Source organism: Phragmites australis, chromosome 14, assembly GCF_958298935.1.
Source record: "Phragmites australis chromosome 14, lpPhrAust1.1, whole genome shotgun sequence".
NCBI classification, from domain to species: Eukaryota; Viridiplantae; Streptophyta; class Magnoliopsida; order Poales; family Poaceae; genus Phragmites; species Phragmites australis.
Window position 1 is genome coordinate 16,356,138 of NC_084934.1, and position 24,373 is coordinate 16,380,510.

The 24,373-nt window shown below is 40.6% G+C and overlaps 1 protein-coding gene and 1 non-coding gene across 4 annotated transcripts; both read right to left on the reverse strand.

The window, feature by feature from the left end:
- Positions 1-812: 812 nt before the first annotated feature.
- LOC133891116 (probable protein S-acyltransferase 12) lies at positions 813-8,185 on the reverse strand. Of its 3 annotated transcripts, none has more exons than XM_062331833.1 (7): positions 7,779-8,185; positions 4,542-4,734; positions 3,959-4,050; positions 2,556-2,631; positions 2,343-2,428; positions 1,211-1,276; positions 813-1,134 (listed from the first exon to the last, which is right to left on the reverse strand). In XM_062331833.1, the coding sequence occupies exons 1-7, from the start codon at positions 7,977-7,979 to the stop codon at positions 1,018-1,020; spliced, it is 831 nt and encodes a 276-aa protein (XP_062187817.1). In that variant the 5' UTR covers positions 7,980-8,185; the 3' UTR covers positions 813-1,017. The 3 variants fall into 3 exon arrangements, with proteins under 3 accessions (XP_062187817.1, XP_062187816.1, XP_062187818.1); XM_062331832.1 differs by having other exon boundaries at positions 2,505-2,631; positions 7,779-8,184; XM_062331834.1 differs by lacking the exon at positions 813-1,134 and having other exon boundaries at positions 1,221-1,307; positions 2,505-2,631.
- Positions 8,186-13,779: 5,594 nt separating this feature from the next.
- Positions 13,780-13,918, reverse strand: LOC133891824 (small nucleolar RNA Z247). Its single transcript, XR_009904281.1, has one exon. It is a non-coding gene; the product is annotated as a small nucleolar RNA Z247 (small nucleolar RNA).
- Positions 13,919-24,373: the final 10,455 nt, after the last annotated feature.

The following is a 24,373-nucleotide window of genomic DNA, read 5'->3' on the forward strand; positions in this document are numbered from 1 at the left end:
GTAGTAGGGCACGACGGAAGAAATGTTTAAGAAGCTGATTAGTAAGTACACCACATTGTTAAGTATCCATTTAACCTTGCCAAGCCCCCATGATTAACAATTTCATTTAAGCATCTTCCCAAACGCATGTCTACATTGTTATCTTTCCAAGCATACGTGATTGTATAAGGATCGGTGAAGTTCTAATAGATGATAAATTAGGATACTTAAAAACCTAATCATTTCTAAAAATTTCACAAGATAAAATATAACAATACTCTTTGAATCCTTCTTTTTCATGAAAATACTTCGGTACAATTATCTCTTTAATTATTGATCTATCTGGTGAGTTGATCTTTAATCTTCAATAGTTGCAATCTTCCCTGATAGAAATACTCCGGTGTGTATTCTCCTCTAATCACTGAACCATCCGATGACTTGTTCTATTTTTCCTTCGAAGCAGAAACCCACCGCTGAGTACTCGAGCCTCAACACCGGACTATCAAGCAAGATCTTTCTTCTTTACTGAATATCTTCAGTACATCGAACTATCTGATGTGAACAAATCTCCTAAGACTTCTCTAACTCAACCAAACTTTATCTCGACTACGTCTTTATGTATTACATCCATAAGATCTATTAAAATATATATTTAATAAACATATTAATCACATTAATTATATTATTATTAATAAAAAACAATCATGATCTAATATGACTATTGTTTTTATGAAGAATTGGGCGTCCGTGTGTAGCCCGAGAGAAATCTTGTATCGGCTCATTAGCCTAGTCGCTTTATGCGTGCAGCCAACCAGAATTAAGTCTCAAACGAATTTTAATGGAAAAATAATAATCGACCAAAGAATTATCATGATTTTGTGTAACTTTGTTTGATTTACAGCTAGTATACAAAAAGAATCGGTATTGTAATTCACGACCTTACTATGTGGGTAAATGGGGGGAAACAGATTTCTGTACAGAAATTTCAGTGTACAGGTGAGATGCCTTGAATACAATGCCGGTAGACATCAGATGCAATTAGACAACTACATCAGAACGAATAGGGAATTCAAGGCCACGAAGTGCAGGAATGTTGCGCAGATCCTCTGTGGAGTACAAGGGAAAAAACCAGAACAACTTTTTGGTGCCGAAGACCTGCAATAACCCATGTAATAGATGGGACAGATGGAAAAAATGGAGATCGGACAAAAGAAAAAGCCGTAAAGAGAACCTGCTCCAAGTTTCTTCTCCATCCTACGTTATATTTCCATGCTACTGATTTCCTTCGCTCATGGACCTGGAACAAGTTTGATCCAACATTTGAAGTTCTGAAATTGATGATTTTAATTGAATAACATATCAAGGTCGCGAAAACAGGCAACTCGTGTATGAGTTGTTGGGTATTAGTCCACCATAGAAGCGGCCCATCTGTACAATGAGTTACATAACTAATTTTAAGTTAAAACATAGAGGGTCACCTTTTGTGAAATGTGTTTTATAGCTAATTGCCTAATTTAAAGTTAGTAGATGGAACAAAGAACTTCCCAAATAACAGGAAGTACATGACTACATGTTAAATATATACATCAACTTATAAGGACTTCCTTTAACCTAGCAATCTTGATGGTTTTAAACGTAATCACCTTACAACAAACTATCCAAAGAAAAATGCATTGCCTTAAAAAACGAAAGATTGACCAAAGATCCATCATTTAAGTTTCGCTACTCCTGCATATTCTACACATTTGTGGGTTTCTTCCGATACTTAAAGAAAGAAAGCGCCCAAAAAAAAAAAAAACAGTGCTGTTCTTGGCCCATTCTCACCCAACACCATAATCATTGCTTAACACCTTGATGCGGGAGCTTGGCTACCATTGTCTTCTTAGCCTTCATTTCGCAACCAGGGAGGTCCGTGCAAATATGGCTTTACATTCAAGAACTAAAAGCAAATTCTATTCTGTACCTCGGAGAACGGTACTGTTTTAGGCTAACCTCGTCTGGTGGAACTGTTTTTAGAAAATTTGGTGCTTGGGCCTTTTTCTTTCCAAGCTGAAGCTTTAAGCCCAAAAGAAGCATGGCCTTGATCTCTTGTACTATGGAGTATTAAAACGTCCTAAGTTCCTAATTGATCTGCTCCCCTTGGAATAAAATGATTGGACAATTTGGAAACATTTGTGTATAATGTAGAATTTCCTGTGATTAATATTGCATTCTGAATCTTGTGCATCATGGTCACATTTGGTTCAGTTTCCAAATAAACAGGTAATCCGACAGAAGAAGTTTGGATGTTTCATCAAAGCATTTCCTTAATTTATGTATTGTGCCAAACATTTAAAGCGGTGTATTTATGTTCACAGAATCACCTCTATAGAAGTCGTATTACTTGTAACAAGAGACATGTGCATGGCGATGAAACAGAGGAGGCTCAGCGTGAATGCTAAATTAAGAACTGCAATAAAGACAAAAATGTAAGTAACTTGAACATATTGGTGGTCAGTTTGACGCTTCCAAGGAAAATAGTTTACCAAAAGCAAGAAATAGAATAGCAATATCGCCTGGTGAGCTGGAATGCCTACTTTCATCTCGAAAAAATTCAATAAAGTTTGGAAGTAGAACCAAGGTATCCAGCACTGTCTCAAGGAAAGTATACACCTATAAGACAAAGAAAATGAACTTAAACAGAAATAACTAACAAGACTTAAGGTAGCTAAACAGGCAAACAGAGAACATGATTATAGGAGACGTGATAAGTAAACAAAGAACATATATGTGTCTCTTTTGTTCTAAGTTCGGGCCCAGGCTCCTTGTGAGGGTTGTTTTTTTATGGTTAATAAATTTATCTAAAAGCAGAAGGCAGAGCTCGCACACCAGCACAATATTGGTAATTAGTTGTTGGTAGGTCACCATGCCAACTAGGAAACCAAAGTATTTCCAAGTATTTATTACATATTTGCAGGACCAACCAAATCAGTAGAGTGGTTGAACTTGGAGGGTAATATTGAAGGCCTTATTACAGGAAAATCAACAATTTTCAGCATGCAAGAGATGAAGAAACACACTTCTACATCTATCTGGCAAGAAATTCATGTTCCATGTCACAACGACGCAAGCTATCCAAATTTTAGAGATAGAAAATTCCAAGATCTTAGCAAACTTCACTTTTTTTGAACATGTACGAATACAGTGATAGTTTCTGCATGAACATATCAAATGATAACACTTCAACAATAGAACTCTATGTGGCCACAGGGGCAAGAAAATACAAATGTGTAATAATAACAAGGGAAAATATTCTTTTTGCCACTCAATTGAACCCTATTCTTTCTTCTGCCATATAAAAATCGCTCATTTTTCTTTTGCCACTGGTCCATTAGTGCTCATTTCTCTTTTACCACTGCTGTTAGGTTAACGCAAGTAGACCAGTTAGAAAATACAGGAAAATCAAGAAAAAATATCAGAAAACCGTAGAAAAATCATTAAAAAAAAGTTCTAGACAATACAGGAAAAAACCTTTGGAAGAAGTTTTTTAAAAATTCATAATACACTGGAAATCTTGAGGGTATTATGGAAATGCTGAAGATTGAACCATTTTCCCCATAGTAAATTTTTCATGAATCTTTAAAAAAGTTTTGCGAAATCCCTATGAATATTTCACATCCTTCTATTGATTTCTGGCATTTTTCTCCATTTCTCATACTTTTTTATGATTTTCTACATATTTGTTTCTTGGTTTTCCTGTATTTTCTTAACGGTCAACTTGTATTGTCCTGATACCAATGGCAAAAGAGAAATGAGCACTAACGGAAGAGTGGAAAAGATAAACGAGCGATTTTTGGATGGCAGACGAGAGAATAGGACTCAAACGAATGGCAAAAAGGAAAAGTTTCCCTAACAACAAATAGGTACCAAGGAAATGTTTTGGTGAGAATGTGTAGAATAAGCATGAAAAGGGAAGCCAGAAGAAGTATTTCAGTTGTACCAGGAAAAGGAGAAAATATTTGTAGTTCCTTGCTCCAACACAATTCACTACCCAAACACAGTGATGGTCCATTTTAAGCACACATCTGTCACCTGCATAGTCAAAAGAAAAGGCAAACAAGAACCTGAGAAGGAGTAGATGACTTAATTTTACGGACAAAATAGAAATAGATAAGCTACAAAAATAAAGGAAGGCAAGATGGCAGGTTCTCAGTCAAGCTACTAAAACCAAATTGAAAAAAAAAAATCAAAGAGCTTCTCAAGTGTGCCTGTGGATCTGGTAGATTTACTATAGTAGGGCTGGCTAGTGCTCATTGCCACTAATAACTACTGAATTTTTTGCATAAACTTGACAGTGTTCGCTTTCTAAATTATTGCAAGGAACAGCAACAAGAAGATCCAGGCCAGGGGTAAATAAACGGTGCAGTGCCAAAAAGATCAGTTAATACAGATAACTATAAAAAATACAAATTAGCATGTTACATTCGTAAAATTATCGCTATGTACAAAGTTTGGTTTGAAACTTTCAGAACAGTGATAGTAAAATGAGATATTAGTTGTCATCATCAGGAAAGATGACTTACAGACAGAACAATGATGGCAGCGTGGAGGTTTGCCATTTTGACAGCGAGAGCAATATCTAGGATGACTTCCTTGATCCTCTGAAGTGGATAATGCAGGATCCCCACTATCTTCAGCATCATGTCTCCAGTTTTCAGGTACAGCACCAGGATCAGTGAAAACAACCATCAAATAGCACCACAGAATCAGTGCAAGCTGCAGAAGAAACAAGATCCCTGAAGAAGTTAAACAAGGCAGAATCAAATATAACCATGGTCCTTTTTCTCATTTTAAAAAAGATAAAGTCCATGCTCATAGGTAGCAACAACAACAACAACAAAGCTCGCAGGTAGCAACTATAAATAATTCAAAGCTGCCGTGTATAAAATGAAATACAGGAAATTTCATTCATACCACCAAACCAAGGGTGATACCCAATAATACCATCGAAAATTTTCCCCTTCCATCCATACCACTGCCCTCTCAAATTTGTTTCATCCATACCACAAACCGTCACCTTCCCCGTTAGCTCCGTTTATTAAGTATGAAATTGACCCTCCCGTCATCCCCTTTGCCTCGCCTTCGTTCCCTCCTGCCGCTGCCCCCAATCCGGCCGCCACCCCACTCCAGACATCGGCCCCCAAATCGGGCCGCCTAATGCCTAGCCACCCACCAAGATCCTCACTGCCGCCAAGGCCTTCAAGACCACGACCCATTCGTCCAGGTTGAGTTTGCCTCCTCCCGTCCTCCACGTGCATCCCTTTCCTGCACGTGTGTTCCCAATTTCCCCCATGGTAGCCCTCGTCTACTGCTAGTGCTGCCCTGGTCCAATAAAAGCCATGGTACAGAAGAGGAAGTATTAAAGCTAAAGAAGAAAATTGAAGCAAGCTCCAAACGAGAAGGGAAACCACAATCAAATTTGATCGATTCCAAGAGAGAGAAAGAGAGAAATCCTTAATTGGGAACCAAATTGAATCAGCAAATTGCAAGAGAAAGTGAGAATCCATCCCGCTCAGCTTCCAACGCCTATTTCCTCTCCTCGCCGCCGCGTGGGCCGCCGAGCCGGCCACCGCTCTCCACCTTGGGCGTAACCTTCGCAGTCTGCGTGGTACCGGCAAGTCCGACCACGAGCCAAGCACCACCATCGTCCCCTCAACAAGATCAAGTCGGATCAAGAGGGTATTTCAGGAAAAGATGAAAAAAAGAAAGACACCGTGAAGAAGAAGGTGACGATTGGTGGTACGGATGGAACAAATTTGAAAGTGCAATGATATGGATGGAAGGGGAAAAAATGGTGGTATTATTGGGTACCACTCTTGGTTTGATGGTATGAATGAAATTTCCTGAATGAAATGTTCTCACAGTCCAGCGGAAGAATCAACATATTTTTTCCCCATCTTAAATATCTAGGAACTGGAACTCCATATTAATGCTAGCAAATAGCAATGCTAAAGCAAAAGAAGGTGAATCAAACAAATAAGAACTCAAAAACATCAATTGAAATTACCACTGTCATATCAACAAGCATGGTTTGATCTCTCTGCTACCAAACTATTTGATGAGAACTAGCAAAACATGGATTGGAAGGGAAAACATTAATCCAATGCAAGTACATTTCAAAAAATGGTTATAATCAGATATACTCAACTATTTCAATGCACAAACTCAACAACAAAAAGGGTCCTTGATAGCGATTTCATAGAGGCATCATGATCTTTCATGAGGATTGCAATACGCCAGGTTCAAAACTTCGAATACAGTATATGAAACTCAGATTTACACTATCCACAATGTGTCCTTTCTAATTGTAGGAATGTGTCTTCACCTAACTAATACCCAATGGAAAACTTCCTTATCTTTTCTTTTCTTTTGAGACTGCAAGCTTCCTTATCAAGTTTCACAGTATTCACTTCCTCAGCAGTACCTAAATGCCTAATGGGTTGTTTTAATGAGTGATATTTCCTTGAAATGTATAGTTTTTAGTCCCAATTTGCACTAAATCCTAAACTTTCCGATGAGATACGTCCAATCCAAACAGAACTTAACCGGAAAGGTACATTTTTTAGCCAAGCAAAACAGGCGACAAAATATTTCTTTTAATGAAATCTACAATTGCCGCCAATTAGTGAATCCCATCCATCTCAGAAAGCTGGCACACATTCAGAAATATGTAACGTTTAAGAAATTGCGCAGTCGAACTTCTCTAGCTTTGACTACTAATGTGGGGGGGGAAAGCTATTTGGATTGATCATGTGCAAATCATATCATTTGTGAAAATATTTTCGTAATACAATACTTTCATAATTCTTTACTAACATTATTATACAAGAAAAAGGTCAGAGTTGCATGTTGGATACCATGTTCATGTCCAAAACATCATATATTCTTGAACAGAGGGAGTAGTTACGTAGTTCACCCTCAGACAACACATACCAGTTGCCACACCCACCCAACCAATACATTACTGAATAGTTGAGTGTCCAACAACATCTCGATCTGAATAACCTTTACTTTCAATGGATCAACCATGTGTAAGTGTCACCAATTGTACTCAACCGAACTGTTCCCACAAATGACTGAGTTGCTTCACAAGTCAATTCTACTTTGGCATATACACAACAGTACAGGTCTGAACAAAAAATATCCAGTGACATGACTGAGATGCGCGTTATAGCTTAACTAACCCTGCAATCCAAAGACTGCAATTCCGAACTAGTCATGATGGTGAACCACAATGTGATGCTTAGCACCAGAATGCAAATTTGTCACGGCATAGGGAGGAAAGCCAGGCCGGCAGGCCCTAAAGAATCATATGCCTGGTGCCGGCGCTTAGCCATGGAGATGCCACTGCCAGGAGCAGCAGGCCCCAGGCATCACACATACATCCGGGATGTTTTTTTTCATCCGGATCCAGTAACACATACAGCGCCATATGGTTGAACTTCAAACAACACCTCAATCGGAAGAATCCTTTTTTTCTACAGATCAAGCACCCATAATTCAAATATCCAGCAACATAACTGAAGATCTGATGCACACATTTGACAAGCACGGGTTGAGTAACCCTAGAACCCCCAAGACCGGACTACCGGAGGAACCCGCAGCATGGTCTATGAGGACGCAGAGATCAGAATGTCGAGCGAAATTAAATTAAATAGACTCCTACTTAGCATTTAGCACAGCACAAAGATTGCACATTTTCTCAAGGTGTGCTAAAAGTAGTTCTTTAGAGAGATGGGAGCGAAGGCGTCGGCGCTTACGAGTATGTGGAAGGCGGCGAGGACGGCCCCGGCGCCGGCCGCGTGGGCGCCCCCGCCGAGGAGCACCGGGCCCCAGGCGTAGACGACGACGGCGTAGTAGGAGACGGCGGCGATGGCGGCGACGAGCGCCACCATGAGGTACCCCAGCCCCCGCAGCCCCGCGCACGCGCGGAACGGGTTCACGTGCCGGCAGCAGTCCATCCCTCCGGCGATGCGGGGGCACGCGCGGTCAGTGGGGCGGCGTGGCGGCGGCAAGGAGGGAAAGGAGGAGGACACGACGGAGGGAAGCGTGTCGGTGGCGGCGCGCCTGCTTGATGGGTTGCTGGGTCTGCTTCAACATCGTATGACCAGTGTTGGCTGGTGGTGGGCTTGCGGACTGCATCCTCTGATTTCAGTGCTACACGTGAGTCAGTTGGATTTCAGATACAATGATAGAATTTGATGCTAAGGATACGTTTGTTTTCTGTTTCTGTTTTTGCTACTAACAGAAGTTAGAAATTAGAAGTTAGAACAAATAGAGTTTTGGAGGAAGTGATTTTTAGAGAAATCAGAAGTCTACTTCTGAGAAAAATGAACTAAAACTGAGAAGCTCGCTGAGATGTGTTTTTCTGAGAAGCTATGTGCTGATAAGCTATAAATTTATTGTAGAAGTTAACAGTCTGTTTCGAAAAATAACTTTTCAGACAAATCAAAAACATAGTTTTTCAGAAAAACTCAAAAACAGAAGTTCAAACAAACATACCTAAAAGCTGGAGGATTTAGATTAAGTTTTGCATGTAGTGACTCAGCACCGACCTATCGAGGATATATTTTCTTTTCAAGGAAAAAAGTATTTATTAAAAAAAAGTAAAGACTAAGTTTTGATCATGCATGCGTTAACATCCTCGCTCGCACGCTGTTTCGATCGTCCGCGGGAGGAACCAAGCCTAGATGCCCCACGTGCACTCACATGACACGGCTGTGTGACTTCCCCTTAATCGCTCTCCTCCTAAATCGCTCCACCCCTAAACTCTCGATCTCTCATCAGAGACGTGTTCCAATGACGATCCGACGAGCCAAGCAGCTCCCCGTTCTCTATGTCCCAAATCTCCCCCCCCCCCCCCCCCCCCCGCTGCGAGCCACTGCACGAAGCGAAGGTTGCCGCCGGGTGCTACGGGCGTGATGCTCTTTGGTGCGAACCGCTGCTCGTGTCGAGGGCACTATCATGTGTTGCGAGGTAGCGACTAGACAACGCAGCCATTCCACGGCTCAAAACGCACCATATGTTGCTCCTCCACCTCCGCTTCGTTCACCACCAGGTAGTACAGGCAATCAACCGGAGAGTGCAGCCGCTCCACGGCTCGGAGCTCACCGCATGCTGCTCCTCCACCTCCGCTACGAGGCGCTGAGAAGGTCGAGATCACCCTGGGTGGTACAGGCCACCCTACGGCTTGGAGCTCACCTCCAGCCCGTCCTCTACCAAATCGAGCTAGTTCAATTTGGTCGCCACTGCATAGATTGGGTCACCCCAGTTGTTCCCTGGCCCGTGTGTTTCAGAGCCACAACCACTAAATGCAAGCAGATGGGATGGGAATTAAGTATAAAAATTTGCTCCTATATATATAAGCATTTGGTCCATTTTTTTCACAGATTTGCTTGTAGGTGCTCATTATTTTGCTTTCGGTTTTGTACTGAGTTCTGTTTTAAATTTGTATCCACTTGATATGGCAACCATGTCTGCTCGCCAGCGTTGAGTCATACACATGTTCATCATGGCTGAATTTGCTCCCCGAATTGTACACATTTGCTTTCAAGAATGTTTTAGCTTGCCCATAAATTTTCTACTGATTTGCTTTTTCCTGATTTGAGGTTTGCAATTCTCCCTCCAAATTGCTTGCAGAGATGGAACAACTTGTTTCTTTTTGTTTGTATGAATTTTGATTGAGCAAATACAAAAACTTGCCTATGAATTTGTACTTATTTTTGCTTCTATGAATTTGATTCTATTATCTTATTTTGTTCTTAGTTATCCAACTTATTCCCAGGTTATCTTGAAATGTAGTCAAATTTATCGTGATTTGCACCGATAGGCTCCTCATAAAGTTTTACTGACTTGCCTCAAGGTGCACAGATTTGCTTATCGCATGTTTTCTGATTTTTTTTGTTTTAATGTCACACCTATCTGTATGAGCGCTTGCGAAAGAGAAAGACCGAACTGTGTTTGTGAGGGAGCATCTGGTTACGCGAAAGCAGATATCCTGGAGACCACGGTATTGTTTTTGCCATTTTTAGACGTGCGTAAACTTCTTTCTTTTTTGGGTGTGCAGGCGGATGGACTTTAGGATGCACATGCGGGCGTTAGCTACATCCTATCTTGAAATGTATTCAAATTTATCATGATTTGCATGGATTGGCTCCTGAAATATACAAACATTTTTCTCTTAAATTTGCAATTAATTTGCTTCTAAATTGCACAAAACTCCACATGTAGTTGTACTGACTTGCCTCAAAGTTGCACAGATTTGCTTATCGCATGTTTTCTGATTTTTTTTTTGTTTTTAATGTCACACCTATCTGTGTGAGCGCTTGCAAAAGAGAGAGACCGGACTGTGTTCATGAGGGAGCATCTGATTACGCGAAAGTAGACATCCAGGAGACCACAGTATTGCTTTGCCATCTTTAGACGTGCGTGAACTTCTTTCTTTTTTGGGTGTGCAGGCGGATGGACTTTAGGATGCACGTGCGGGCATTAACTGCATCCTTAAAAAACAGTAAAGAATAGTTTCTGAGTGTGCGGGCGTTCACACTTTAGCTCGCACTCTCAGTGGACCGTTCGATGGAAGGGGGCAGGGCTTAATGTTAGCGTGGCTTTGTGTCCACTCGTGACTTGTAGTGTGGGACCCACACTCTATCCTTTCCTTTGAAAAATATATGCCACTTGCTTCTTCGTTTCCAAGCATTCATCTCTGCTTCTTCATCTCCAAGCATCCATCTTTGCTTCTTCGTCTCCAAGCATCCATCTTTGTCTCTCATTTCCATTCTCTCCCTCTCTCCTAGAAGAACTAACGCCACCCACATAAGAGCCAGTGATGCCCAAATCGACTACGACAGCATCCTACATCGAGCAACCACCGTCTGAATCAGCATTTTTGTCAATTCCCCTTCTCTCTCTCTCTCTCTCTCTCTCTCTCTCTCTCTCTCTCTCTCTCTCTCTCTCTCTCTCTCTCTCTCCATCCTCAAATCTCTTCCATCCCCAAATTTGCTTCGCTGCTAAGAGGAGGTTGGAGGACAGCGTGGCATGGAGGTGGTAGAGGGGGTTGAGGGCGATGGGTACCGAGCGGTCATAGCCTGGTCCACCATTGCAACCCTTGTTGCTTAGCTTTGATTCGCACTGCTGGTCGATTCATGAAGCTCAGGCATCTGTGATTGGCTTCGATTCGAGCTGATTGGGGGGAAGCAAAGATGGTTGTTGTTGTTGTGGAGGACCTGATCCGAGCGGATGCCACTCCACGACAACAGTGCAGTGGGATCGCACTGCCATAGAGATGGCCAATGCCAACGCACTGATCTTTGTGAAAGTCAGCGCCGTCAAGCTATTGCATGTGCAACTGTGCTTCCTCAAGGGGGTGGTGCATGACCAGCGGTGGGTATTTGACAACTTGGTTATTAGGGTTTTATAGATTTGCTCAAGAACATGGACCAACATGCTTATCATGTGTATAGATTTGCTTATGACATGGAACAACTTGTTTTCAGTTTTCTATCGATTTGCTCGTTGATTCAAATTTCCAAAGCTTGCTTCAACTTATATAGAATTTGCTCACAAGTATGAAAACTTGCTTCTTCAAATTACATGCATTTGCTTGTCTGACAATTTATTCACACTAAGATTTGGTTTCTGCATACCTTTTGGTCCACATAATTTGCTTTGATTTTTGCTTGAGAACTTAGCAGAATTATTTGATGTTTACCCTCATATGGTTTCTAAATTGCTTTTTTCGAACCTATTCAAATTGCTTACAATTTCTAACAAAATTGCTTTATACATCTGGTGAATAGGAAGAAGTATAGGTGGAGTTTGCATCTTCGCAACCAAATTACGATGATTTGCGTATCATTTTTGTATGCAAATTGGAGTATTGAGACAAAAATTTCATTTTGATTTGCTTATCATTGGATATGTAGCTTTGATCCGATGCTTCCAGTGCGTTGAGTGCCTGCTTCATGGCCGTTGTAAGTCGGCGTAACTTAAGTAAACGTGGGAGATTTGAGAAACACCCAAAAAGAAGATGGGGAATTGGGTTAGGGTGGGTTGCCAAAAATAAAGGTATGCATGTTATAGGACTATAGCATGCACGTGTATTCTTTAGTCCGGTCCAAAAAAATTCATAAAGACGAGGTGCATGTGGCATCAAGGAGAATTTCTAATCTAAGACAAGGACCAACATTAGGATGTAATAATTGAGAGAACGGAAAAATGTTCTCATTAAACATAACATCTCTAGATATATAGACATGACTAGAAGAAATGTCAAGACACTTAAACCCTTTATACAAATTGTTTGTGACCAAGAAAACACATATCTTTGAACAGAATTGCAATTTGCGGGAGTTGTATGGACGAAGATAGGCCAACACGCACACCCAAAATCCTAAGAGAAGAATAGTCGGGTGTTTGATGAAACAAACGCTCTAAAGGAGTAGAGTTTTGGATAACTTTGCTAGGTATATGATTTATCAAACAAGTGGCTTTAAGGAATGCTTCATTCCAAAATTTTAGAGGCATAGAAGCATGGGCAAGTAGGGAAAGTCCTACTTCAACTATGTGACGATGCTTATGTTCTGCAGAACATTTTGCTGATGTGAGTGTGGACATGAGACACGATGTGTGATGCCAACTTTCTAGAAAAAAAAGTTCAATGTCTCATTCAATGTCTCATATTCTCTTCCCTAGTTAGTTTGCATAGAAATAATTTTTCTATTGAGTATTCGTTCAACTAGACTTTGAAACTCATAAAAATTCCAAAAAACTTCAGATTTGTGTTTGAGCAAATATATCCATGTGAATTTAATATAATCATTAATTAAACTTGCATAGTAGCTCTTACGACCAATAGATTTTGGAGAAGGGCCCTAAACATCAGAAAACACAAGTTCTAATGGAATACTAGAAACACTAGATGACCTAGGATATGGTAGTTGATGACTCTTAGCCTGTTGACATGCATCACAGACAGAGTCATTATTTATTTCACTAGAGCAGGGAAGTATATGTCTACTAATGACCTGATGAATAACCTGAAATGAGGGATGACCGAGATGACTATGCCGCTTTGTTGGAGAAGGCTCGACCACACCTAGCACTTGTTTCTTGCCTCTCTCACATCTGCCTCGAAGGAGAACTTTCTTTGTTGTCTGGTCCTTGATCAAGAAAAAATGAGGATGAAATTCAAGAAAGACTTTATTATCGGTGACAAGACGATGGACAGATATCAGATTCTTGGAAGCTTGAGGGATATGAAGAACATTATTTAAAATAAGATTGTGTCTAGGGGTATAAACAGTACTATATCCAACATGATTAATATTCGTACATGCGCCACTTGTGGTCTTTATTTAATCTTTGCCAGTGTACTTATTATGGACATTCAACTTGTCCATCTCACTTGTGATATGATCTGTGGCACCAATATTTGTATATCAATTAGAGTCCACTCCATAAGAATTAGTAGCCGCTGCAACACTTCACTCATCTGGAATGAAGTCTAGATCAAACATATTCTAGCAATTTTTCGCAGTATGCCCATTCTTGTAACACATCTGGCACTTGGGTTGATGAGAATTAGTGTTATTGTTGTTGTTTTTATTGGGCCGAGATATATTTGAATAATTCCATCAGCCATGATCTTGGCCATGTCTATGCCTACACAGCCTCTAAAATTAGAGTTGCCACGGCCACCTCGTGAAGCAACATTAGCTGACGATTAGGACTACGAGCTTCCTTGTAGCAAATTCATTCGAGTCTCAAAGCTGGGAAGTTGCGCATAGAGCTCAGTCATAGTGATAGGCTCCACTCTTGCAACAATGGCCGAGACAATTGGATTAAACTCGATGTCAAGGCTGGTAAGAATATATGAAATCAACTCTTCATCATCCAAGGGTTTGCCAGCAGACGCCATTTCATCACCTAGCGTCCTCATCTTCCCGACATATTCGACAATGACATATTGTCCTTCTATGTAGTAGCCAAAGCTCTACGGGTATTGACAGATCTCGCACGCGTCTAAGCAAAAACATGTCTTCAATGGCTTTCCAATCTTGCGCCGCAGTCCTCATTGCAACGACTTGCGTGAGCACCTCTTGAGAGAGATGACAAGAGATAGCTAAGGACATGTTGGTACCAAGCTATCCACTGAGCATAGGCTGGGTTTAGTGCCTTGACCGGTTGATCTCTGGCGATGGCATCAATCCCCTTGGGTGGAGCTAGCACGATGCCATCAAGATATCCTTCCAGAAATGTGCTATGGACTATAGGAAGTGCTTGCACCTTACACAGTTGATAGTAGTTCATATTCAACTTCTCGGTGACTGATGGCCTAGTCCTAAGGCCATGATCAAACCACCTCCAACACCAGATAAGCTGTGCGCGGCAATAGACGATGTAGATGTCGTAGTAAACATGGTTTTGTTTTCGTGGTAGATGGCAACACAGTAGCAGGTGTGGGGCGCTGCACGTCGCTCAAACCGAGGATGCCACACAAATGCAACGGCTTGATGAAAAAGTGGGTGGCAGCATACAGCACAGACTCGGTCAGCTCCCGCGGCTGACGGCACACGTTGGGAGATTGGACGAGACCCATGTGCGTTTGCAGGAGAGACCGAGAACTCTGCAGCATACCGAATGAGATGCCACCACAGTAGCAAAGACGAGCAGGCGTGGTAGAGGAAGCCAGACGTGACAGCAGATGGAGCCCATGAGGAAAATTAGATGGAATCGACGAATTTGTAGAGGAGAGGCTCTGATACCATGTAAATTGACAAAAAGTAGAAGCGACGTGCCTCCATAGAGGCCATACGTTTTCATTATATATGTAGGTACAAGTACACATTTTGGTTTAGGTTCTGTACACGTGATAGACTCGGACAACCTATTCAAACAGAGCCTATCTCATTATATAGGTAGGTACACGTACATAGTTATCTCTAACAAAAATACTAATAACTTACGGTAGCAACTTTGGTGAAAAACTTCAATACCCAAAACTCTAAGAATATGTGTAATAACTTCAATTGCAACTGTATAACAACTTAAGCGACTGAGTAGTAACTTCATATTAGATAGAAAAAAATAATGAAGGTTTGTAGCAACTTATATGGTGATTGTGTAGCAATTTTGTAACGAAAATAGTCCATTAAATTATGATCATGATTTTAGTGATTAATGATAATATAGTTATTGAGACTATAATATTTATCAAGAATATATATTAGTATGTCTCATGATGCAATACATGAAGAGTCATCAAAGTTGGGACAAAATTTAGACTAAATTAGACAAGTTCTAGGAAAAATGATCTCACCGAATGGTCTGGCTCAGGACTTTATACACACCGGAGTATTCCTCTTGGGTGTGTTATACTCACTGGATGGTCTGGTGATTGGAACATAAACACACCGGAGTATTTAACAGAAAGGTTGATATTCAAAGTAAACTGGAGTTAAATACATCGGATAATCAGGTGCTAGAAGAGTAAGTACACCAGAGCATTTGGCAGAAACTGTGCAAAGGAGGGAAGTAAAGATTTCAACACGCCGGATGATCAGGTGATGAAAAAGCCAACACACTGAAGTGTTTTCTAGAAAGATGTCAAAGCAGATAAAGGTCAATACACCGGAAGGTCCAATGATCAAAGAGTTTACACACTGGACTAATTGCACAGAGAAGAAGTGGCTCGGCTTGGCGTAAGACAACACACCGGATAGTCCAGTGATAGAAGTGAAAGATACAATAGATAATCCGATGTTCAAAATGTATTTGAGTGTGGTTCCAATGGCTAGTATACACTGATGTACACATCAGATTATCCAGTGCTTATACTACTATTATCATCGGATCATCTGGTGTTCACAGTAAAGTTGAACGGCTGGAGAAATAGCTAGTTGGTGGGTTTGATGCTATATATACCCACCCACTCGGTTATTTAAAGGTTCTGGAGTCTAAAAAACTTCATACATACTTGAAAAGATATTTAAGCCATCAAAGTGCTTAAAGTGTTCATTCAAAGTGATTAAGTACAATATTGGAGAGTGATAAGTTTTTATAGGTATAGAGAGAAGTGTTGCGAGGTGCTGCAACCTAGAGAGTGGATCAAGAAGTGATCCAACCAAGAGGTATACTGACGTCTTGGAGTTTTGGTGACTCGCTAGTAACTTGTTGACTCTCCAACTTAGTGTGGAACGGCGGCAAGAAGATTATATGGGGGACACAGAGGCTCTTGTCTTTGTGACTAAAGTTTCAAAATAAAGACAACGCACAAGTAACCGGAAGAGGGGTTAGTGGTGAGACCTCGTCTTAGCGGCTTAGTGGCTTATCGTGCTTAGGTCTTATCTTGGTGACTTGGTATCTCAAGAGCTATGACCGGAAAAGACTTGACGACCGGGAGCATATCCTTTGCGGAGCTCTAATGTGAACTAGAGGTGATTTTTGTGCCACCGATACCACAGGATAACAATCATTCGTGTCAAGTTTGTCTCTCTATCTTATTTATGTTTCTGCATTTATATTCTTGTAATTTATCTTGCTAGAATAGGTTGTAATCTTTATGAGTAATAAAGAGACACACTAGATAAATTTAAAACATATTTAAATAAAAATTAAAATAGATTTATCTTATAAATTTTTTAAAATTATTAGTTTTTAAATATCCTAATTCATTTCTCTTGAAACATCACCGTTCCTCATAAACTTCAATCAATACTTGTATTACCTTATGTGAAGACTGTATTATAGCTTAGCTTGAGATGAGGTATGTATCTTAGGTAGCAACTTATGTGTGTACATAATTAGAAAATTTTCACTAACTTGTAACTGCACATAAATGTCTCAGAAACATATCCATGGATATTCTTTTGTTGTGCTCATCGCAAGGAACATAATGTTACGAACAGAATCGAAAACAGATAATATAAAATAGTTACGATCATTGAAAGAGATGGAAGGGACTAGTAATAAACTCATAACCTGATCCAACTTGCCCAAACTTCTACTACCGTGCATTTGGTCCACCCCCAGTTCAGCCCACCTTACCACACCCCGATAAAAAAAAGCAAAAAAGCCACCCCACGCTCGGTCCATACACAGGCGCGACCCACTTCACGCCAGCTCGTGACCCGTCGTCCAATAGACTTATCGCTGTTTAAAGAGCGAGGGCGTTGTTGGTTTTTTTTATTTTGATTATAGGTTATAACCTAAAAGTAAAAATAAATTGTTATAATATAAAAACTGATTCTCAAAATTCACAAACCAAATTGTACTATAAAATCCTATAATTCACGATCAATTAGAAAAAATATTCACATATTCTACATACTAGATTGAATTCCCACGATCTAAAACTAAAATAAATATACCCCTAATATTTGAAGAGCTTTTTTACTCATAGTTATGCTTATTGTGCTAAAAAAACGATACTAGATGCTAACAAAACTGAGCTGAGCTCGCGACGGCATGAGTTAGGAATTAGGTACCACCTCGAGTTAATTCCTAGTACAAGCTAGATGAAGAACATCGTCTAATCGTGGCATCAGCAAATCGGCACCCACCCACCTTGGAGATAAGAATACGGTAGGGAAGGCACGAAGGATCGAGGCGAGCACAGCAACATGAACGCACGCTTCCGCGGTTCGGGCGTGAATCGTCCTGCGCCACGCCACGCAAACACAACCGCGTAGTTCCATGGGGCCTCTGCGCCACGCCCACGCGACGCCGACGCCCGGCCGGCGCGGAGCGAGGGCCACATGGCACAGCTTGGCGTACATACGCATCGGCAGTGGTGGCCCCGCGCGCGGGAGCTTGCTTCCGATTTGCTTCCCCGCGACGTTTGCGAGCGGCGAATTTTTTTCATTTTAATCTTTTTTAAATTAATATTTTAATACGGTATTGGGAAACTAAATTTTCAAAAATAGCTTTTTTTAGCCATGACGTGACTCGCCACGTGATCATGCCAATATATATAATGTGATTAAGATAGATCCGTTCTCAGTTTCTTGCTACATGATTTTTTTTGTCTCGTTAAAAAATATGGCGTGATACAACATGATCATACTATATATACCGGCGTGATATGTGCTAAGTCACGCTATATTATTTGGCGTGATAAAAAGAGCTACTTCTTAAAATTTTAATTTTCCACATATTATTATTAAATATTAATTTAAAAAGGTTAAAATAAAAAATCTGAGTCGCACGCCCATCTCGTCGTGTACGAAAGCAAACACGGCAAGCCACTTGCCGTGTAGCCGCGCCGTTACGTTGGGTCGCAAAATGGCAACGTATGCGATAGGCATGAAGCACTTCGCCTACAGCTACTTCTATTTTCTAATAGGTGGTTGCTTGAATTGAATTCGTGCTAAGTGCCCCCACCATATTTCGCTATCGACCAAAGCGTACGCTCACCATGCAATTTAGGAATAGATTCGCTACGCTATCAGATCGATGTTTGCTTTTATTAGCGTCCCTTATTATTAATTACTCGCACTGAACTAGAACTAGTATAATATACTTATACACAGCTAGTTTGCTATCGGTTATTTCTTCCATATTATCCGTAAATAATGCAATAGCTAACATCTCCAATTATTGATTTATAGCACAATAAATTTTTAATTAGTTTATTCACATATGTTCTCTCAACCAGTCACTATATTTTTTTTTGTCTTGTTTTTAATGTCTTATAATCTATCTACATATTAAGAGGTAGTGTTTCTCTCTCCTCCTCACCTCTCTCATCTATTTAAAAAATATGATATGTACAATCTTATAGCTAGCTAATATGAATTATTAGAAATGCTATGTGAGGATTAAGGCTATGTTTGTTTCAGTTGGAGATTCTGAAAAGCAGCTTATAAAAGTTGGATTGTGAAAAACTTTTAGATGGTAGATTTTAAAAAACTTTGATGAGCAGTTTAGTAAAATAGACTTTTATAATCTATCAAAAGCTGAGAAAAACCAGCTTCTCAGATTCCCACAATGCAACCAGCAGATTTTAAAAAGCTATAACTAAAAGATATCTATTTATTTCAACTTCAGATTGTAAAAACTGAAAACTACAGTTCAAAACTGAAACAAACAGATACTAAACCTCCCAACGATAAGAGGCCGGCTAGGGGATGGAGCCACCTATGCATGCCTCAATGCGTAACGCAAGGTTTGGCAGGCTTGTACCAAACAACAACAAAGGATTGCACAACAGGATAAGCCACTGGAACATGCATGCGTCCAAGCTGAACTATCGGCATACACGACACCGTATTGCCGCCAAGGCATCTATCGGCAGTGGTTCTGCATATGGAAACCTTTTGCCGACAGATTTTTCGTCAGTGATATATACGGCGTCATGGTGTGGTGACATATGCTGCATATATCATCAAGGCAATCCACGACTTTAATTATATAATTTGCACCGCCTTTCTCCTCCGAAATTACAGTGCACTTATCCATCATTGACTGCTATGGCAACTTGGAGTTTTGGAACAGCATCAGCCGTCTACTCAGCGCTGTGGTTTCCCGTGAAAATTGGATTTGATCCTTTTTTTTTTTTCTTTCAGCCTTTTTTCCGACAACTTTTTTTTTTCCTTTCAGCTTACATTTCCCCTCATATGCGTGCAAGGGATCGATTTCTCCGCTTTATATATGTTCACCCCACACAAACTGAAACTGACCTAACTAAAACTTCGAATGGAGGAAACTAAACATAAAATAAGAGACCACGTTCACAACCTTTTTTGAAGTTAATTTGTGCTGCTCTGTTGATTACTAAAAAATCTAGAAGACTTTTACAATACACCTAAATAAGTGTATGTCGTTCATTTCTTTTATCCGGTGGTTTAGATTGCTCTAATGATACTTTATCGTCCACCAGTATCATGATGGTTAATAAGGAGTATCATGGATATCATAAAGGTAGAATTGGAAATAAAAAACTATAACAAATTTATAAATTATATGTTTAACTAGGAAAGCTTAAAATGTTAGTTTATTCTTCAGATAAGTTTTCACTTGTTCTATTCATTTCATTTATTATGGTTTTCACACTCCATCGGCCAGTCGATGATGGGTGACGGTGATCCGAAGTCTGATCAGACGTAATTGCTCCAAAGATACCAAAATAATTACAATAATATCTACTAAATAGACGATTTAATCATAATAATAATACTCTCAACCATTTAGTATCACAATATGCTGTAAATATTCTCAAAATGTATTGGTTTGCATTATTGCGCCAAACATGTGCAACCACTGAGTTTCGATAAGACGGTTGGTGTACGTGTGTATATTTAATATGACAATTTTATTTTGAAGACTAATATGGTGGCATCGATTGCTTGATCAACCACTGGAGTACTCCCTATATATATAAGCTGTCCTGACCCAACCCCGGTCCACCCGGCCGATCGAGAATGTTGATTGCCTCAAATATTCCTAGTGGTCGATGTGGTCAGCTCGAATTTTGTCTGATCTTGACCAACATGTGCATGAACTGATTAACGTTAGATAGCAATGATTCATACACTATACCCTTGTTGCCGCAGTGTAGTGTTTTTTTCCCGAGGAAGTGTATCATTTTATTTCTCATTACAATTAATCACCATTATTATGACTACTTTTTACTCAATACACTACTATAAAAATAGTCATCAGTATCGGCTAAAAAACACCATCAATAACGGTTTTTTAACCGACACTAATAATCCATAACTTTTAGTACTAGTTTATAAACCGACACTGATTGTCGACTTAAAAAACACCATCAATAACTATTTTTAAACTGGTACTAATAGTCCATAACTTTTAGTACTGGACCTACCAGTTTATAATCCGATATTAATAATAAGTGCAGTACTGATCCATAGTTACCAGCCGGTATTGAAAAAATTCATGAGAGCTAAAATAAAAATGAGCCGGCTCAGCTGTTGTTGCCGCTACTATCGTGATCCGATGAGTCGTCGACCAAATCGTGAAATGGAATAAGAACACACAAATACAAACATATAATAGTACTCGTATATCACAACATGCACTCGTGATTTTATTCTCTGAACAATATCATACAAATCAATGAAATAAACATACATGAATCATTCTTGTTGGTTTTCACCTAACCGCATCTGTCCAACTACCAAAACACACACAAATTTAGCGGCTGATACTACAAGCTAAAAATGAAATCAAGAGAACTAAAGCTTAAAATGATTAAGTCCTGCTGCTTGGCATCACCCTGAATCCTCAAAGAGGGGAAGAAAAAAAAAATGTACTCGCCCCTCTTGGCCAGCGGTGTCCCAAATCTGCGTATTGACGGACTTGTGCTCGATGATGACGGTGCATGTCTAGAACTCAGACCCCGATGGTGGCTTTGGAGTCGAGGTTGAACTCGTTGTGCGTGAACCACGCCAGGATCTATGACTTGCCCACCGCTGAGTCACCAATGAGCACCACCTTGAAGGCGTAGTTCACCTTCTCCCCGCCTCTCACCATCGGCACCCCCGCTTGCTCTCCCGCTCGGTCGGTCGCTCTCGATCGCTGGCTCGGGAGTGAAGCGGACTGCCGGCGGAGTGCGCGTGGGTGGGGTGGGGTTTGGTTTGAGTTGAGGAGAAGTAAGCGGGGAGATATACGGGAGGAGTCGGGGAGAAGGAACCATATGGAAGAGATAAGGGAGAAAGCGATCGATGAGTAGGATCTTAACACATAAGTTAAAACCAAAGTGAATTTAAATTTTGTATCCTATTTAGTACCGGTTTGTAACACAAATCGGTATTGATAAGAAAATACAATGTCAGTTCATGATTACCAGCTAGTACTAAAGTATCAGTATCAGTTTATGTCAAGAGCCGGCACTGATATCGAGTATCAGTGTCGGTTCACTCTAGTTCAATCATTGATCGAACGCGGGATGTTACGAATTATCACTGATAATCCGACGTGAATGATCAGTTCTATTGCAGTGAGGAAGTGTATTATTATTTTTGGAGAAGTGTATTATCATTTTTTCGAAGAAGTGTAAATATTGTCGATGTGACCCACGACTGATCGAACTCCGGAAGAATTTATCCAAGTAAGTGTTTTTTTATCCAACAATTTCAGATGTTTTTATCGTTTTCTTGCTTTTGTTCTTCGATTGCAACGCAGGTGAACATGCTGAGCCCGGTTTCGAGCACGATTGATAGAAACAAGGTTGTACGGTGAAACGATTGGTCATGCTGATCGGAAAGTTGGATCGTCGTTGTTATAAAATACCAAATCGTAGTTACCCTCGCCTATTGGAAGATCGGGAGTTCGGGACCAACCCTCACATATGAAGTGGAATCGAAAAAAGAGAGAAGAATGTCACAATGCGTGCGGAAACAGTCAATCAGTGAGTAATTAAACTAGCGTTGCCCAAGAATATAATGATTGGAAGAAAAAAAAAAAGCAAAGCATTCCTTTTGTTCCAAACATCTCTCATTGGACACGGGACGCCACATGGTTGTGTCGAACTGGGCGATGAAGGATGACATGTCGAGGTGGATATACCAGGGCAGTAGAGCATCGGTTAGTTTGATAAGTAGTTTGGTCGATATCCACGGTTTCAATTATGTGGAGTTTGACCTTCATTTACGCGACTAATCCTGATTGTACAAAGGTGGACTTGCACCGCTTTTAAACATGATTTTCTTTTTTTTCTTTTCTTTTCTGAGAGAGAGAGAAACGGAAACGAATCCAGTACGTTTTGAGTATACCCTATCTTTCTGCGCAGGTCGCTGACTAAGATGAGGACACGTGTGAAAACAACACCGGCTACAGTCGGCAGCGGCCACCTAAGATAAATTCCAGGAGCCACCGGATGGCCCTGCTGGTGGCGCGTACGCGGTCGCTTTCGGCCGACCGACCGACCGCCAGCTCGAGCTGCGGAGCTGGATCGAACACCGTCGCGCGGTCACTGACGTGGTGGGGACGGTCTCCGCTGCTGGACCCGGCCCCCGAGACCAGCTCACTACCTCCAAGCACCGCTCCACCGGGTCGGGTCCGAGTAAATACTAAATAGTCCCTCGATTCGTGCGGCAATTACGAGAGTGCCCCTTGTGTTTGCTTCGACGCTTTCAATTTCTTTTGGGGCTGATTGGTCGCCGGAACGTGACCCAGAGAACGCATATAATTTTAGATGTCCGTATATGCTATTTTAATCTGATCTGTCAAATGTAAATGTATATCTACTTTTTTCTTATTTGGGAGGAAATCTTGATTTGAACTTCTCTTCACAATCAGATCTAACAGATGTAATTTTTTATGTCTTTTTATAGACGAGCCTCTTATTATTGTTACAAAATTATCTTTATACGAACAATTAATTAAAATCTCAATTCTTGCATTCGTTAATATGATATTAGATTTAGTCAAATAAATAGAAACTCATCTCAATTTGTTTAGACAAATATAACTCATCAAATATTTTTCTTTTTAATAAATATAACTCTATTTAACTTATTTCTCCTCAATTCAAAAAAAAGACCCATACAAATAATCAATCACCATCTGTGTTGCCCAATGCAGCCAGCGGCTCCCTTCATAGCCTATCAACGACGGGAGGCTGATCTATATACTCTGTAGGAGAATGATTTTATGTGTCATTTCGGATCCTGAGGTGAAGTCTATTGGTGGATGTTCAATGACGAATAATACAGTTGTGTTTCAGGGAGCGCAGACAAAGCATCTGATGGGCCTTCGTATGAAGACTAAAGGTCGATCCGCGACGCCAAGCACCAGTATAGGCGAAGCCTCTGACGGGACTTCGTATGGAGATCGAAGGTCGACCTGTGGCATCGAGTATCAGTGCAGGCGAAGCCTCTAGCAGGAGTTCGGGCGGAAACCGAAAGGTGACTCGGGACGTAGCGCTGAGGCTGTTCAAAGGTGCCCTGAGGGCCTGTGTGCGGCTGGCTTAATGTGGACTTGGGCAAAGGCATGCGTCTGTCGAAGCCCGCGTAGCGGTCTGAGGTATAATTATAAACGTGCAAATGTACTCAATGATACCAAAATACTTTCGAATATGCTGAGAATATGACAGTTAGCGGGGTAACAATGTAAATTATAGCGTGAAGTAATTAAGTACGAACTATAAATAAGCTGATACTGTAATTGATAGGATATAGAAAATTAGTTTACTCATTATCCCATAAACACGTGTTAAGTTTTTGCTGTCTTCGGCTCTTTCTTTATGGCGTGAAGACTTCCCTAGGTTGGTGACTTCCTAACTAACATACTCCTTTTCTTTTTTCTATCTTCCACCAGTTTTTCTTTGCCTTTCCCACTTTAATCCGTTTTTTCTGGACCATGAGCAATGTTTCACAATAATTCGGAAGAA

Bases quoted from the DNA above. Each gene is read 5' to 3' on its own strand.
- LOC133891116 (XM_062331832.1), bottom strand. From the start codon at position 7,979: ATGGACTGCTGCCGGCACGTGAACCCGTTCCGCGCGTGCGCGGGGCTG. The intron at 1,277-2,342 runs GTGATTCTGTGA...AACTTGTTCCAG, and splicing joins GTAATACGACTTCTATAGAG to GTCCATGAGCGAAGGAAATC. The intron at 1,135-1,210 runs GTTCTCTTTACG...GGGTTATTGCAG, and splicing joins GGAGAAGAAACTTGGAGCAG to GTCTTCGGCACCAAAAAGTT.